This window comes from Sus scrofa, chromosome 14, assembly GCF_000003025.6.
Source record: "Sus scrofa isolate TJ Tabasco breed Duroc chromosome 14, Sscrofa11.1, whole genome shotgun sequence".
NCBI lineage: Eukaryota > Metazoa > Chordata > Mammalia > Artiodactyla > Suidae > Sus > Sus scrofa.
The window spans coordinates 75,980,855-75,993,736 of record NC_010456.5 but is presented as its reverse complement, the minus strand read 5'-3'; the positions used below and the strand labels follow the sequence as shown (position 1 = coordinate 75,993,736).

General features: G+C 39.9%; 2 protein-coding genes across 9 annotated transcripts in view; one reads left to right on the top strand and one right to left on the bottom strand.

Annotated features, from left to right (window-relative positions):
• Positions 1 to 1,080, bottom strand: part of FAM149B1 (family with sequence similarity 149 member B1) — a 73,166-nt gene extending 72,086 nt beyond the window's left edge. For 2 of the 3 annotated variants that reach the window (XM_013983338.2, XM_021074321.1), the window contains exon 1: positions 832 to 1,080. In XM_013983338.2, the coding sequence (XP_013838792.2) occupies positions 832 to 878 (47 nt within the window). In that variant the 5' untranslated portion in view covers positions 879 to 1,080. The remainder of the gene's footprint in view (positions 1 to 831) is intronic. The other variant, XM_021074322.1, reaches the window with a different exon arrangement.
• The window catches only part of ECD (ecdysoneless cell cycle regulator), a 33,755-nt gene continuing 21,987 nt past the window's right edge, over positions 1,115 to 12,882 (top strand). For 2 of the 6 annotated variants that reach the window (XM_005671096.3, XM_003359230.5), the window contains exons 1-2: positions 1,115 to 1,258; positions 2,671 to 2,888. In XM_005671096.3, coding sequence (XP_005671153.1) covers positions 2,684 to 2,888 — 205 coding nt within the window. In that variant the 5' untranslated portion in view covers positions 1,115 to 1,258; positions 2,671 to 2,683. Of the gene's footprint in view, positions 1,546 to 2,670; positions 2,889 to 12,882 lie in introns of all 6 variants that reach the window. The other 4 variants (XM_021074317.1, XM_021074320.1, XM_021074316.1 and 1 more) reach the window with 4 other exon arrangements.

Genomic DNA, 12,882 nt, shown 5'->3' with positions numbered 1-12,882 from the left:
TGTGTACCTTTCTGATACTTCCTCTGCTGAAAATTGAAGATGGTCATATCCATCTTAAAGATTAAGATGTGAAAGTTTCTGAAAGTGTAAAGCATTAATAAATGTATGACATTATCATTACTTCCTAAATTACAACACTTCACTAAGTTGTTCAAGCTGGAAATATCTGTTCTCTAAAGTCTCAAAAGCAAACCTGATCCTGAGGATTCTGACTCTTCAACGCAGAGGTGGGGAGACAGTATGTAATGGTTATGACCACAAACTTCAGAATCAGACTGATAACGGGTCTATACTTCAGCTCCATCACCACCTAGCTGTGTGATCTTTGGCACGATACAACCTTCAGATCTGGGATCTTTATCTTGTAGGAAGTACAAAATAAGAGTTCCTATCTGGTATCCTTATTGATAGGATTAAGTAAGCTAATGCATGTAAGCGCTTCGCAGGGTGTTTGGCTTTAGACGTATTCAACTTTATTGTAGGACTCAGTTATTAATAACTTCACGAGTTGTTAGTGGCCATGGAAAGTGGGGCATGGAACACAACGGAAACTACAAATGCCTTAGGAAACCCAGTTCCTGAGCCCCGGGAGTGCAGCCCAAGAGGGTCAAGTCCTGGGATTGCACTGGTAACACGCTCTTAGCTGGAGATGGAGGTCTGGAGGGGCAACGTCCGGCAAGGCTAGGAGGAGAAAATTTCAAAGAATTTTTTCTTTCCCTCGCCCTGGGAAAGAAAAAGGAGCAAGGGACTGGTCAAGGAGGGTCCCCAGAGCGCCTGCGGCCCGCCACGGCTTCCCCCGGCCCCAGCTGGGTGGCTGAGCAGTCCACTCACAGCTCCAAGTTCTGAGGCACCGCCTTCCGTGTGTATCTGGAGATCATCCTCCTCTTCCTCCTCAGCCGCGGCCGGGGCGGCCAAGCCAGGGTGGGGGCCTCCGGGCCTGGCCCTCCCGCCAGCTCCGGCTCGGCCCCCTCCCGCCACCTTCCGGCCCCGTCACGCCCCGTCTCCTAGACTCCGGACCGCCACCACCCCAGGATCCCCACCTCTCCAGTCCTCTCCCCTCCCTGTTTCCCCGTGGGGGCGGAAGTGACGAACGCACAGGTGCAGCCGCCTAATACTCCCGCCGACACCTAGCAAAGGCGACGCTGGGAGTTCCGGAGCTGAGCCGGTTTCTGACTTAAGTTTCCGCTGGCTTCAGGTCCTAGACAAGCGTGTGGATCCAGTCAGAGCCGGGCTTTGGCTGCTGCTGGCAGCCCACGAGGTAGGAGAGAAGGCTGAGGAAAGGTGCCGCAGCAGGGACGTGAGGAAGAGGCCCAGGCTTTAGAACTGGAAGCGAAATTGGCTTCATTTTGTTGGATGAAGAAGGGACCCTTGTTTTGAGTAAAGAGCGCTAGAACCTAGTCCGGCCTCAGCTGCTTGGTTGCTTCTCCTGCCGTGCTCCCGGTTTCCTCATATGTACAGTGTGGAGTCAGTCTGAGTGATCTCAAAGTCCCTTCTAGCCTGACACTAAATTCTTCATAATAAGGTGTGCTTGGCATTCTGGGGTGGGTGAGTATTTATTATCTGTCAATCTGGACTGTAGTGAGTGTCTGGATAGAAGATGCAAGTTCCTCTCGACTTAGTTTTATTAGTTCCTTGGAAAACCAAATAAGCCTGAAAATCGAATCACAGCCTTAAAGTGGACCATCCAGTGCAATATCTTTCTTTAACAAGCCTCACCTGGCAGCAATAGTAAGCTAGTACTTTTGTCTGTAAGGGAAATCCTTAGAAAACAGTTATTTATACCCTCTGAGACCTGAAAAGGGGCGGAGGGCGGTGGTTTGGGACGGGTTGTTGTAGGATCAAGAGCCATGGGCAGATTATTTTGGGGTGAAATGATAGGATATAAATGTTTTGTAGTTTTGAATTCACCCATGATGTACAAGGGGAAAGATTTAAATTCTGCAGAGTAAGGGAGATTACTCTTAAGAGTGTTTAAACAATAAAAATTCAGGGAAGAAGTTCCCTGGTGGCTCAGGAGGTTAAATACAGCTGTGTCATGGGTTCAGTCACTGGCCTGAGAACTTATGCATGCTACAGGCATGGCAGGAAAGAAAGGAAGAACGAACGAACGAAAAGAAAGAAAGAAAGAAAGTAAAGAGAGAGAAAGAGAGGGAGAAGAGGATGAAGGGAGGAAAGTAGAGACGGATTTTAGAAATGATAAAATAACATTCTCATTCTACAATTAGGGGGAAGCCCCAGAAAGAGAAAATGAAATGCCCAGAATGACACAACTAGGACCAGTGGCAGAACTGGAATTTTTGTCAATATTTCAAGAGATGTTATTGCATTGTTTCTGACCGTGTGTTACATGCACCACTATTAGTGCAAAGGCAAACATTTTTTATTTCATTTTTACACGCTTATTAACTTGGGAATGCAGTACTAGATTTCCATTTACTGTATTGTATCAAAAGTTGCTTTCATATAATTGTAAGTATAAAAATGTCATTGAAAGAATTTTAATTAAATGCTATAATTGGTATGTGGTCAAGGCAAAAATCATGATGATTGTATGTGGATAACTGAATTTTGGAAAACAACATTAATGGAATTGCCTAGAATAGTTCAAGGAATGGGATATTACTTCTGCATTATTTTGTATGGTTTATATTATTGCCACTTTAAATGTAGCTTTCAAAGAAGAATGGAGGAAAATATGAAGCTTGCTACAGTGGAAGATACTGTAGAGTACCGCCTGTTCCTGATATCGGATGAACTAAGGGACCCAGAAAAACACAGAGAGATTCTTCAAAATTATATTGAGAAGATAATGACCCAGTTTGCACCTATGCTGGTCCCCTATATCTGGCAGAATCAGCCTTTCAATCTCAAATATAAACCTGGGAAAGGTGAGGCTCTTTCACTTATTTTGATTGGATATGTGTGATTTTTTAATGTCATTCTAACAACAGTGATGTATGATATTCATATTTCATTCAGTGTTGTCAGGAGATTTAGAGCCTGAACTTTTTAGATTAGTGATATTTGCCTATATTCAGTTAAGCCCTTGAACTTAAAAAAAAAAAAACTTTTTAAAATTAATATTGATGAAAATTAATAGTCATTACCTTAGGAACTAATATATACTCAATATTAATTAGCCATGGTTCTTCGTTTGAAATTTAATTACTTAATTATGCCATAATGTATCTAGGTACCTATACTAAACAGGTTCAAGCATGTGTCTTCCTTAACCATAGTTCTTTTAGCTGTTACTCTGTATTCCTCAGTCTTAACAGTGTGTGTATTAGGTTGCCTTGTTTCACGTAGTTATTTTAGTGAGGATCTAAGAGTGGCTCTGCCTGGGATTTACCACTGTGGCACAATGGGATTGGTGGTGTTTCTGGAGTGGTGGGGCGAAGTTTCAGTGCCCAGCCTGGCACAGTGGGGAAGTGCTGCTGCTGAAGCTGTGGCATAGGTCACAGCTGTGGCTCACATCTGATCCCAGGTCCAAGAACTCCATATGCTGCTGGGAGTCCAAAAAAGAAAATAAATAAATAAATAAATAAACATTTTTTAAAAGTTTAAAAAAATTAGAGTGGCTCTGCCTGGCTGCTAAAGAGAAATAATTGAACTAAATGACCATTATCGGCCCACTCAGAAGTATTTTGAGTTTCCTTCACTGATTTCCTGTGTTGTCAGTGCTTGAGATCTGACCTCTGGCCCAGTAGGGCATTTTGCCCTGTCATTTCTTATAACTTCACTAAAAATGAATTATGGAGAGGTGACCAAGGCTCTACTCATGCAGCGACTTATGTAGGGTCTTGTTTCAGATCTGACGTCTTATGATACCGTCCTTCTGGCTCTTAATTTAGTGCATATCTGCTTATTTTTTGGTTAGCAGTTGCTGGATGTCTTCCCTGCTGTTAATTTTATTGAACTCCTATTCACAGAAACACGTGATATTTATTGGCAAGAATATTGTCACATTAGCACTGCACATCCAAAGCCAATTCCTTATATTTTTTTCTAGAAAATTATTTTTACAGGGTGTTCTTATCTTGCTTAATGGCATTGCTATCCATGTAGCTGTCAAGCTCATTAGTAATTCAAAATCATACTCAACTACTCACTTCACTCTATTCAGTCAGGCACTAAAGCTCAAATCCTCATGTTATTACTCCTCAAATATGGCTCCTTTTATACACCTGGTTACGGTCTAGACCCTCTGTAGATCTGAAAGACTGCGGTGGTCACCTAACTTCTTTGGTTCCAGTGTCTCCAGTTCCTGACACTGTTGCCAGTTACAACATCAATTTGATTATGTCACTCTCCTGCCTAATACCCTTTAACAGTTCTGCATTGCTTCTGGATGAAATTCAAATTGAAGTTTAATATGTAAGGTAGATAAAATAGACACTCTAATTTGAACTTTTCTAGTTGAAGAAGCTTGGGAGATCTGGAGTAGGGAGAGGAATTGGTTGGGCTGCTCTTCCCACCTATTTTGTTTTTGCTTTTTTGCCATGGTGGCTCTTGAGACACTCCACAGTACCCTTGTTTGACCTTCATTCTGTTGATATGGTATATTACATTGGTTGGTTTTCATATGTCAAATCATCCTTGCATTCCAGGAATAAATCCCAGTTGGTCATGGTGTATCTTTTCAATGTGTTGTTGAATTCAGATTGCTAGTGTTTTGTGAGGATTTCTGCATCATTATTCATCAGAGGTATTGGTCTGTAGTTTTCTTGGTTTTTGTCTGGCTTTATTTTTTTTTACTCAATGAATATTATTACATTTATAATCGTACAACAGTCATCACAACCAAATTTTATAGCATTTCCATCCCAAACCCTCAGTGCATCCCCCACCCTCCAACCTCATTTGGAAACCATAAATTTTTCAAAGTCTGTGAGTCAGTATCTCTTCTGTAAAGAAGTTCATTGTGTCCTTTTTTTAGATTCCACATGTAAGTGATAGCATTTGATGTTTGTGTCTCATTGTCTGACTGACTTCACTTAGCATGATAATTTCTAGGTTCATCCATGTTTCTGGAAATGCTGTTATTTCTTTCCTTTTAAAGGGTGAGTAATATTTCTGTTGTGCAGATGTACCACATCTACTTTTCTTTTTCTTTTTTTTTTAAGGATTTTTTTTTCCATTATAGCTAATTTACAGTGTTCTGTCAATATTCTGCTGCACAGCATGGTGACACAGTTCCACATACATGTATACATTCTTTTTTCTCACATTATTATGTTCCATCACAAGTGACCAGACATATTTCCCAGTGTATACAGCAGGATCCCATTGTTTATGCATTCCAAAGGCTATAGTTTGCATCTATTAACCCAAAATTCGAGACCCTCCTACTCCCTCTCCCTTGCTCTTGGCAACCACAAGTTGGTTCTCCATGTCCATGATTTTTTTCCTGTAGAAAGTTTCATTTGTGCCATATATTAGATACCAGATATAAGTGATATCATATGGTATTTGTCTTTCTGACTTACTTCACTCAGTATGAGAGTCTCTAGTTCCATCCATGTTGCTGCAAATGGCATTATTTTGTTCTTTTTATAGCCAAGTAGTATTCCATTGTGTAATTTACCACATCTTCTTTATCACCTCCTCTGTCATGGACATTTAGGTTGTTTCCATGTCTTCGCTACTGTATATAGTGCTGCAGTGAACATTGGCATACATATGTCTTTGTGAGTCACGATTTTCTCAGGATAGATGCCCAGGAGTGGAATTGCTAGATCAAATGGTAGTTCTATTTTTAGTTTTCTGAGAAATCTCCATACTGTTTTCTACAGTGGTTGCACCAATTTACAACCCCACCAACAGTGTAATAGGGTTCCTTTTTCTCCACACCCTCTCCAGCACTGATTGTAGACTTTCTGATGATGGCCATTCTGGCTGGTGTAAGGTGGTACCTCATCATGGTTTGGATTTGCATTTCTCTGATAATGAGTGATGTTGAACATCTTTTCATGTGTGTTTTGGCCATCTGCATGTCTTCTTTGGAGAACCATCTGTTGAGATCTCCTGCCCATTTTTTGATGGGGTTGTTTGTTTTTTTGGTATTGAGCTGCAAAAGGTGTATATACATTTTGGAGATTAATCCTTTCGTCAGTTGATTTATTTGCAAAGATTTTCTCCCATTCTGTGGGTTGTCTTTTCATTTTGTTTAGGGTTTCCTTTTCTGTGCAGAAACTTTTAAGTTTAAATAAGTCCCATTTGTTTATTTTTGTTTTTACTGTCATTACTCTTAAGAGGTGGATCTGAAAAGATGTTGCTGTCATTTATGTCAGAGAGTGTTTGGCCTATGTTTTCCTCTAAGAGGTTTATAGTGTCTGGTCTTACATCTAGGTCTTTAATCCATTTTGAGTTGATTTTTGTGTATGGTGTTAGGGAGTGTTCTAATTTCATTCTTTTCCATGTGGCTGTCCAGTTTTCCCAGCACCACGTATTGAACAAGCTGTCTTTTCTGCCTTGTATATTCTTGCCTCCTTTGTCATAAATGAGCTGACTGTAGGTGCATGGGTTGAATTCTGGGCTTTCTATCCTGTTCCACTGATCTATATTTCTGTCTTTGTGCCAGTACCATACGGTTTTGATGACTGTTGCTTTGTAGTATAGTCTGAGGTCAGGGAGCCTGATTCCTCCAGCTCCATTTTTCTTTTTCAGGATGGCTTTGGCTATTCTGGGTCTTTTGTGCTTCCAAACAAACTTTATAATATTTTGTTCAAGTTCTGTGAAAAATGTCCTTGGTAATTTGATAGGGATTGCATTGAGTCTGTATATTGCCTTAGGTAGTATAGTCATTTTGATAATATTAACTCTTCCAATCCACGAGCATGGTATGTCTTTCCATCTATTTGTGTCATCTTTGATTTCTCTCATCAGTGTCTTATAGTTTTCAGAGTACAGGTCTTTTGTCTCTTTAGGTAGGTTTACTTCTAGGTTATTTTATTCTTTTGGATGCGGTGGTAAACAGGATTGCTTCCCTAATTTCTCTTTCTGATCTTTTCATTGTTAGTATATAGAAGTGCCGTCGATTTCTGTGTATTAATTTTGTATCCTGCGACTTTGCCAAATTCATGGATGAGTTCTAACAGTTTTCTGGTAGAGTCTTTAGGATTCTCTAGGTATAATGTCATGTCATCTGCAAATAGGGATAGTTTTACTTCTTCCTTTCTAATATGGATGGCTTTGATTTCTTTTACTTCTCTGCTTGCTGTGGCTAGGACTTCCAAAACTATGTTGAAGAGTAGTGGTGAGAGTGGACATCCTTGTCTAGTTCCTGATCTCAGCGGGAATTCTGTCAGCTTTTCACCATTGAGAATGATGTTCGCTGTGGGTTTGTCATATATGGCCTTTATTATGTTGAGGTAGGTTCCCTCTATGCCCACTTTCTGAAGGGTTTTTATCAGAAATGGGTGTTGGATTTTGTCAAAGGCTTTTTCTGCATCTATTGAGAGGCTCATATGGTTTTTATTCTTCAGTTTTTTAATGTGGTGTATCACACTGCTTGATTTGCAGATTTTGAAGAATCCTTGCATCCCTGGGATAAATCCCACTCGATCATGATATACAATCCCTTTAATGTATTGTTGGATGCAGTTTGCTAGTATTTTGTTGAGGATTTTTGCATCGATGTTCATCAGTGAAATTGGCCTGTAGTTTTCTTTTTTTGTGGTATCTTTGTCTGGTTTTGGTATCAGAGTGATGGTGGCCTCATAGAATGAGTTTGGGAATGTTCCTTCCTCTGAAATTTTTTGGAGTAGTTTCAGAAGGATAGGTGTTAGCGCTTCCCTAAATGTTTGATAGAATTTGCCTGTGAAGCCATCTGGTCCTGGACTTTTGTTTGTTGGAAGTTTTTTAATCACAGTTTCAATTTCAGTTCTTGTGTTTGGTCCATTCATCTGTTCTATTTCATCTTGGTTTAGTCTTGGAAGATTGTATTTTTCTAAGAATTTGTCCATTCCTTCTGGGTTTTCCTTTTTATTGGCATATAGTTGCATATAGTAGTCTCTTATGATTCTTTGTATTTCTGTGATGTCCGTTGTTACTTCTCCTTTTTCATTTCTAATTTTATTGATTTGAGTCCTGTCTCTGTTTTTCTTGATAAGTCTGGCTAAGGGTTTATCAATTTTGTGGATCTTTTCAAAGAACCAGTTTTTATTTTCATTAATCTTTTCTATGGTTTTCTTCATTTCTATTTCATTGATTTCTGCTCTGTTCTTTATGATGTCATTCCTTCTGCTAACTTTAGGTCTTGTCTGTTCTTCTCTCTCTCTCTCTCTCTCTCTCTCGGCTTTAGATATAAAATTAGGTTGTTTATTGGAGCTTTTTCTTGTTTTGTGAGGTGGGCTTGTATTGCTATAAACTTTCCTCTAAGAACAGCTTTTGCTGCATCCCATAGGTTTTGGAGGGTTGTATCTTTGCTGTCTTTTGCTTCTAGGTATTTTTTAATTTCCTCTTTGATTTCCTCAGTGATCCATTGGATGCTTAGTAGCATGTTGTTTAGTCTCCATGTGTTTGTGTTTTTTGCAGTTTTTTTCTTGTTGATTTCCAATCGTATAGCATTGTGGTCAGAAAAGATGCTTGATATGATTTCAATTTTCTTAAAGTTACCAAGGCTTGATTTGTAGCCCAGGATGTGATCAATTTTAGAGAATGTTCCATGTGCACCTGAGAAGAATGTGTATTCTGTTGCTTTTGGATGGAATGTCCTATAAATATCTATCAAGTCCATCTGGCTTCATTCAGGCCCTGTGTTTCCTTATTGATTTTCTGTCTAGATGATCTGTCCATTGCTATACGTGGGGTGTTAAAATCCCCCACTATTATTGTGTTATTGTTGATTTCTCCTTTTAGGTTGTTAGGAGTTGCCTATGTTATAGTGATTCTATATTGGGTGCATAAATATTTAAAATTGTTATATCTTCTTCTTGAACTGATCCTTTGATCATCATGTAGTGTCCTTCCTTGTCTGTTAAAATATTCTTCATTTTAAGGTCTATTTTTTCTGATATGAGTATTGCTTCTCCAGATTTCTTTTGATTCCCATTTGCATGGAATATATTTTCCATCCTCTCATTTTCAACTTGTATGTGTCCCTAGCAGTGAAGTGGGTCTCTTAAAGATAGCATGTGTGTGTGTGTGTGTGTGTGGGTGTGTGGCTCTTGTTTTTGTGTCCATTCAGCCAGTCCGTGTCTTTTGGTTTGGGCATTTAGTCCATTTACATTTAAGGTAATTATTGATATATATGTTTTGATTGCTATTTTATTAACTGTTTTGGATTTGTTTTTGTTGCTCTTTTTTCTTCCTGTCTTCTCTTGTTCTCTCCCCTTGTGATTTGATGATTATCTTTAGTGTTGTATTTGAGTTGATTTTTCATATTTGTTTGTGAATCAATTGTAGATTTTTGGTTTGCAGTTGCCCTGAAGTTTTGATATAGGAGTCTATATACGAGATTGTTTTAAGTCGTTGGTCTCTTAATTGCAAGTGCATCTCCAGTGTCCTGCATTTGTTCCCTCCTCTTCTCACGATTTTTGATTTTGGTAGCATAATTGTGTGTGGATGATTTCCTATCTTTACTGTATACATGCCTTTACTGGTGAGCCTTGTCATTTGTGGTATTTTTGTTTCCTGTTGCAGCCTTTTCTTTTCTGCCTAGAGAAGTTCCTAAAGGACTTTGTCGTAAAGCTGGTTTAGTGTTGCTGAATTCTCTTAGCTTTTGCTTATCTGTGAAGCTTTTGATTTCTCCTTCAAATCTGAATGAGAACCTTGCTGGGTAAAGTAATCTTGGTTGGAGGTTTTTTCCTTTCATCATGTTAAGTATATCACGCCAGTCCCCCTGGCCTGCAGAGTTCTGCTAAAAAATCTGCTGATAACTTTATCAGGGTTCCCTTGTATGTTATTTGCTTCTTTTCCCTAGCTGCTTTCAGTATATTCTCTTTGTCTTTAATTTTGGTAAGTTTGATTAATATGTGTCTTGGGGTGTTCCTCCTTGGGTTTATTTTATATGGTACTCGTCATGCTTCCTGGATTTAAGTGAGTGGGTTCCTTTCCCGTGTTAGGTAAGTTTTCAGCTATTATCTCTTTGAATATTTTTTCTGTCCCTTTCTCCCTCTCTTCTCCTTCTGGCATCCCTATAATACGGATGTTGGTGCATTTAACGTTGTCCCAGAGTTCTCTGAGACTCTCTTCATTTCTTTTCAATCTTTTTTCTCTTTTCTGTTCTGCATCAGTGATTTCCACCTGTCTGTCTGCCACCTCACTTATTTGTTCTGCCTCCTGTATTTTGCTGTTGGTTGCTTCTAATGAATTTTTTTTTCAGTTATTGTATTTTACATCTCTGCTTGCCTAAGTTTTAAATCTTGTGTTTCTGTGCTCATTGTTTCCTGTAAATTATCAATCTTTGCCTCCAGTTTATTACCAATGTCTTCCATCATCTTCAGCATCAACCATCTAAAGTCTTTTTCCTGGAGGCTGATAATCTCCAGATCACTTAGCTGTTAGGTGGGGCTGATTCCTATCTCTCTGATGGGTGGGGCTTTGTCTCTGGGTGAGATTAGATTGGGCTGTGTGCCTGGGGGGTCTTTAGCCAGGCTGTTTATTGATGGTCAGGGCTGTGATCCCACCTGGATTGTTGTTTGGCCTGGGGCTTCTCAGCACTGATGGGAGGGGCCAGATTTTCCCAAAATGGCCACCTCCAGAGAAAGGCACGCTGCTGAATATTCCTGAGAGCTTTGCCTCCAATATCCTCCCCCTACAAGAAGCCACAGTCACCCCCTGTTTTCCCAGGAGATCCTCCAAGAACTGCAGTCAGATCTGACCCAGATTCCTATGGAGCCTTTGCTTTGCCCTGGAACCCAGTGCACATGAAAGTCTGTGTGTGCCTTTCAAGAATGGGGGTCTCTGTTTCCCCCAGTCCTGTGGAGCTCCTGCACACAAGCCCCACTGGGTTTCAATGCCAGATGCTCCGAGGGCTCTTTCTCCCTCTGCCAGAGCCCCATTCGTTGAGCTCAGAACTCTCACTCCTGTAGGTGAGTCTGTGCGATACAGTTACTTTCTGGTCTGTGGGCTTCCCATCCAGGAGGAATGGGGTTTGCTTATATTGTGTAATCGCCCCTCCTACCTCTTGATGTGGTCTCATGTTTGTCTTCTGGAGTAAGATGTATTTTTGAAAGTTTCCAGTCCATTTGGTTGAAGGTTGTTCAGCATTTGGTTGTAATTTTGTTGTTTTTATGAGGGAAGTTGAGCTCCAGTCCTTCTGTTCCGCCATCTTAATCCCATCTCCCTGTCTGGGTTAGTATTAGGGTAATGCTGGACTCATAAAATAAATTTGAAAATGTTTCCTCCTCTTCAGTTTTATTTATAAGAGTTTGAGGAGGATTGATGTTAACTCTTTTTAAAATGTTTGGTTGTGTTCTCCAATGAAGTCATCTAGTCCTGGGCTTTTTCTTTGTTGGGAAGTTTCTAATTATTAAATCACCTTCCTTAATAGTTGGAGATCTGTTCAGATTTTCTGTTTCTGCATGATCCAGTCTTGGTTAGGTTGTATGCTTCCAGGATTTTGTGCATTTCTTTTAGGTTATCCAATGTGTTGGTGTACAATTGCTCTTAGTGTTCTCTTACAGGTTTTTTTTTTTTTTTTTTTTTCCATTTTTGTGGTGTCTGTGGCATGCAGAAGTTCCCAGGCCAGGGATCAAACCTGCATCACAGCAGTAACCTGAGCTACTTCACTGACAATGCCCACTTCTCAACCTGCTGCAGTGCCCAGGAACTCCTCTTATCATCCATTTTATTTCTGTGGCATAGGTTGTAATATCCTCTCTGTCATTTCTGACTTTAGTTATTTGAGTCTTCTTTTTTTCTTAGTCTAATTAATATTGTGTCAATGTTGTTGATTTTTTTTCAAAGTCTTTATTAAGGAAAAGCAAATAGCTTCCTGGGCTGCTGAGAGGGGGGAGAAGAGCCCCTCCCCCCATTTTTTGTTTTTGCTTTTTTGCCTTTTTAGGGCTGCACTCACAGCATATGGAAGTTCCCAGGCTAGGGGTCAAATCAGAGCTACAGCTGCTGGCCTACACCACAACCACAACAATGCAGGATCCACAACCACAACAATATAGGATCTGCAACCTACAGCTCAAGGCAATGCCAGATCCCCGACCAACTGAACAGGGAGGGATCAAACACATGTCCTCATGGATACTAAGGATTCGTTTCTGCTGCACCACAAAGGGAACTCCCTTGTTGATCTTTTTAACAAACCAGCATTTGTCTATTCTCTATTCTTCCCTAATCTTTATTATTTCCTTCCTCTAGCTTTGGGTTTAGTTTGTGCTTCTTTTTCTGGTTCCTTAAGGTGTAAAGTTAGGTTGTTGATTTGAAATTTTTGTTTTCATTTATGTCCATGCCTGTCAAAACTGTACCACAGCATTGACCCGGGCTGCTGTAGTGACAGTGCCAGATCCTTAATGCACTGCACTCACTACAAGGGAACTCCTGAGATCTTTTCTAACTATAAACTTCCACTTAGTACTGCTTTCATTGTTTCCCATGTGTTTCGTATGTTGTATTTTTGTTTTCATCTGTCTGAGGATATTTTCTAATTTTCCTTGTGATTTCTTCTTTGACTCATTGGCTGTTTGAGTATATTGTTTAAGTTATACATATTTTTGAATAACGCACTTGTTTGAAAATTTCCTCTGATGCTCCCAGAGTACTCTGTTGTCTGTCATTGGTCTTTGCACATATTGTTCTCTCTTTCTGAAAGCCTACTTCTGGTCATTCCTCCAGATGAGTATAGCTTAGTATCACATACACCAAGGAATATGTGAGCATAAAGTATACCTCTGCTCCTCATCTTGGTTTGAAATACTTGGTTGT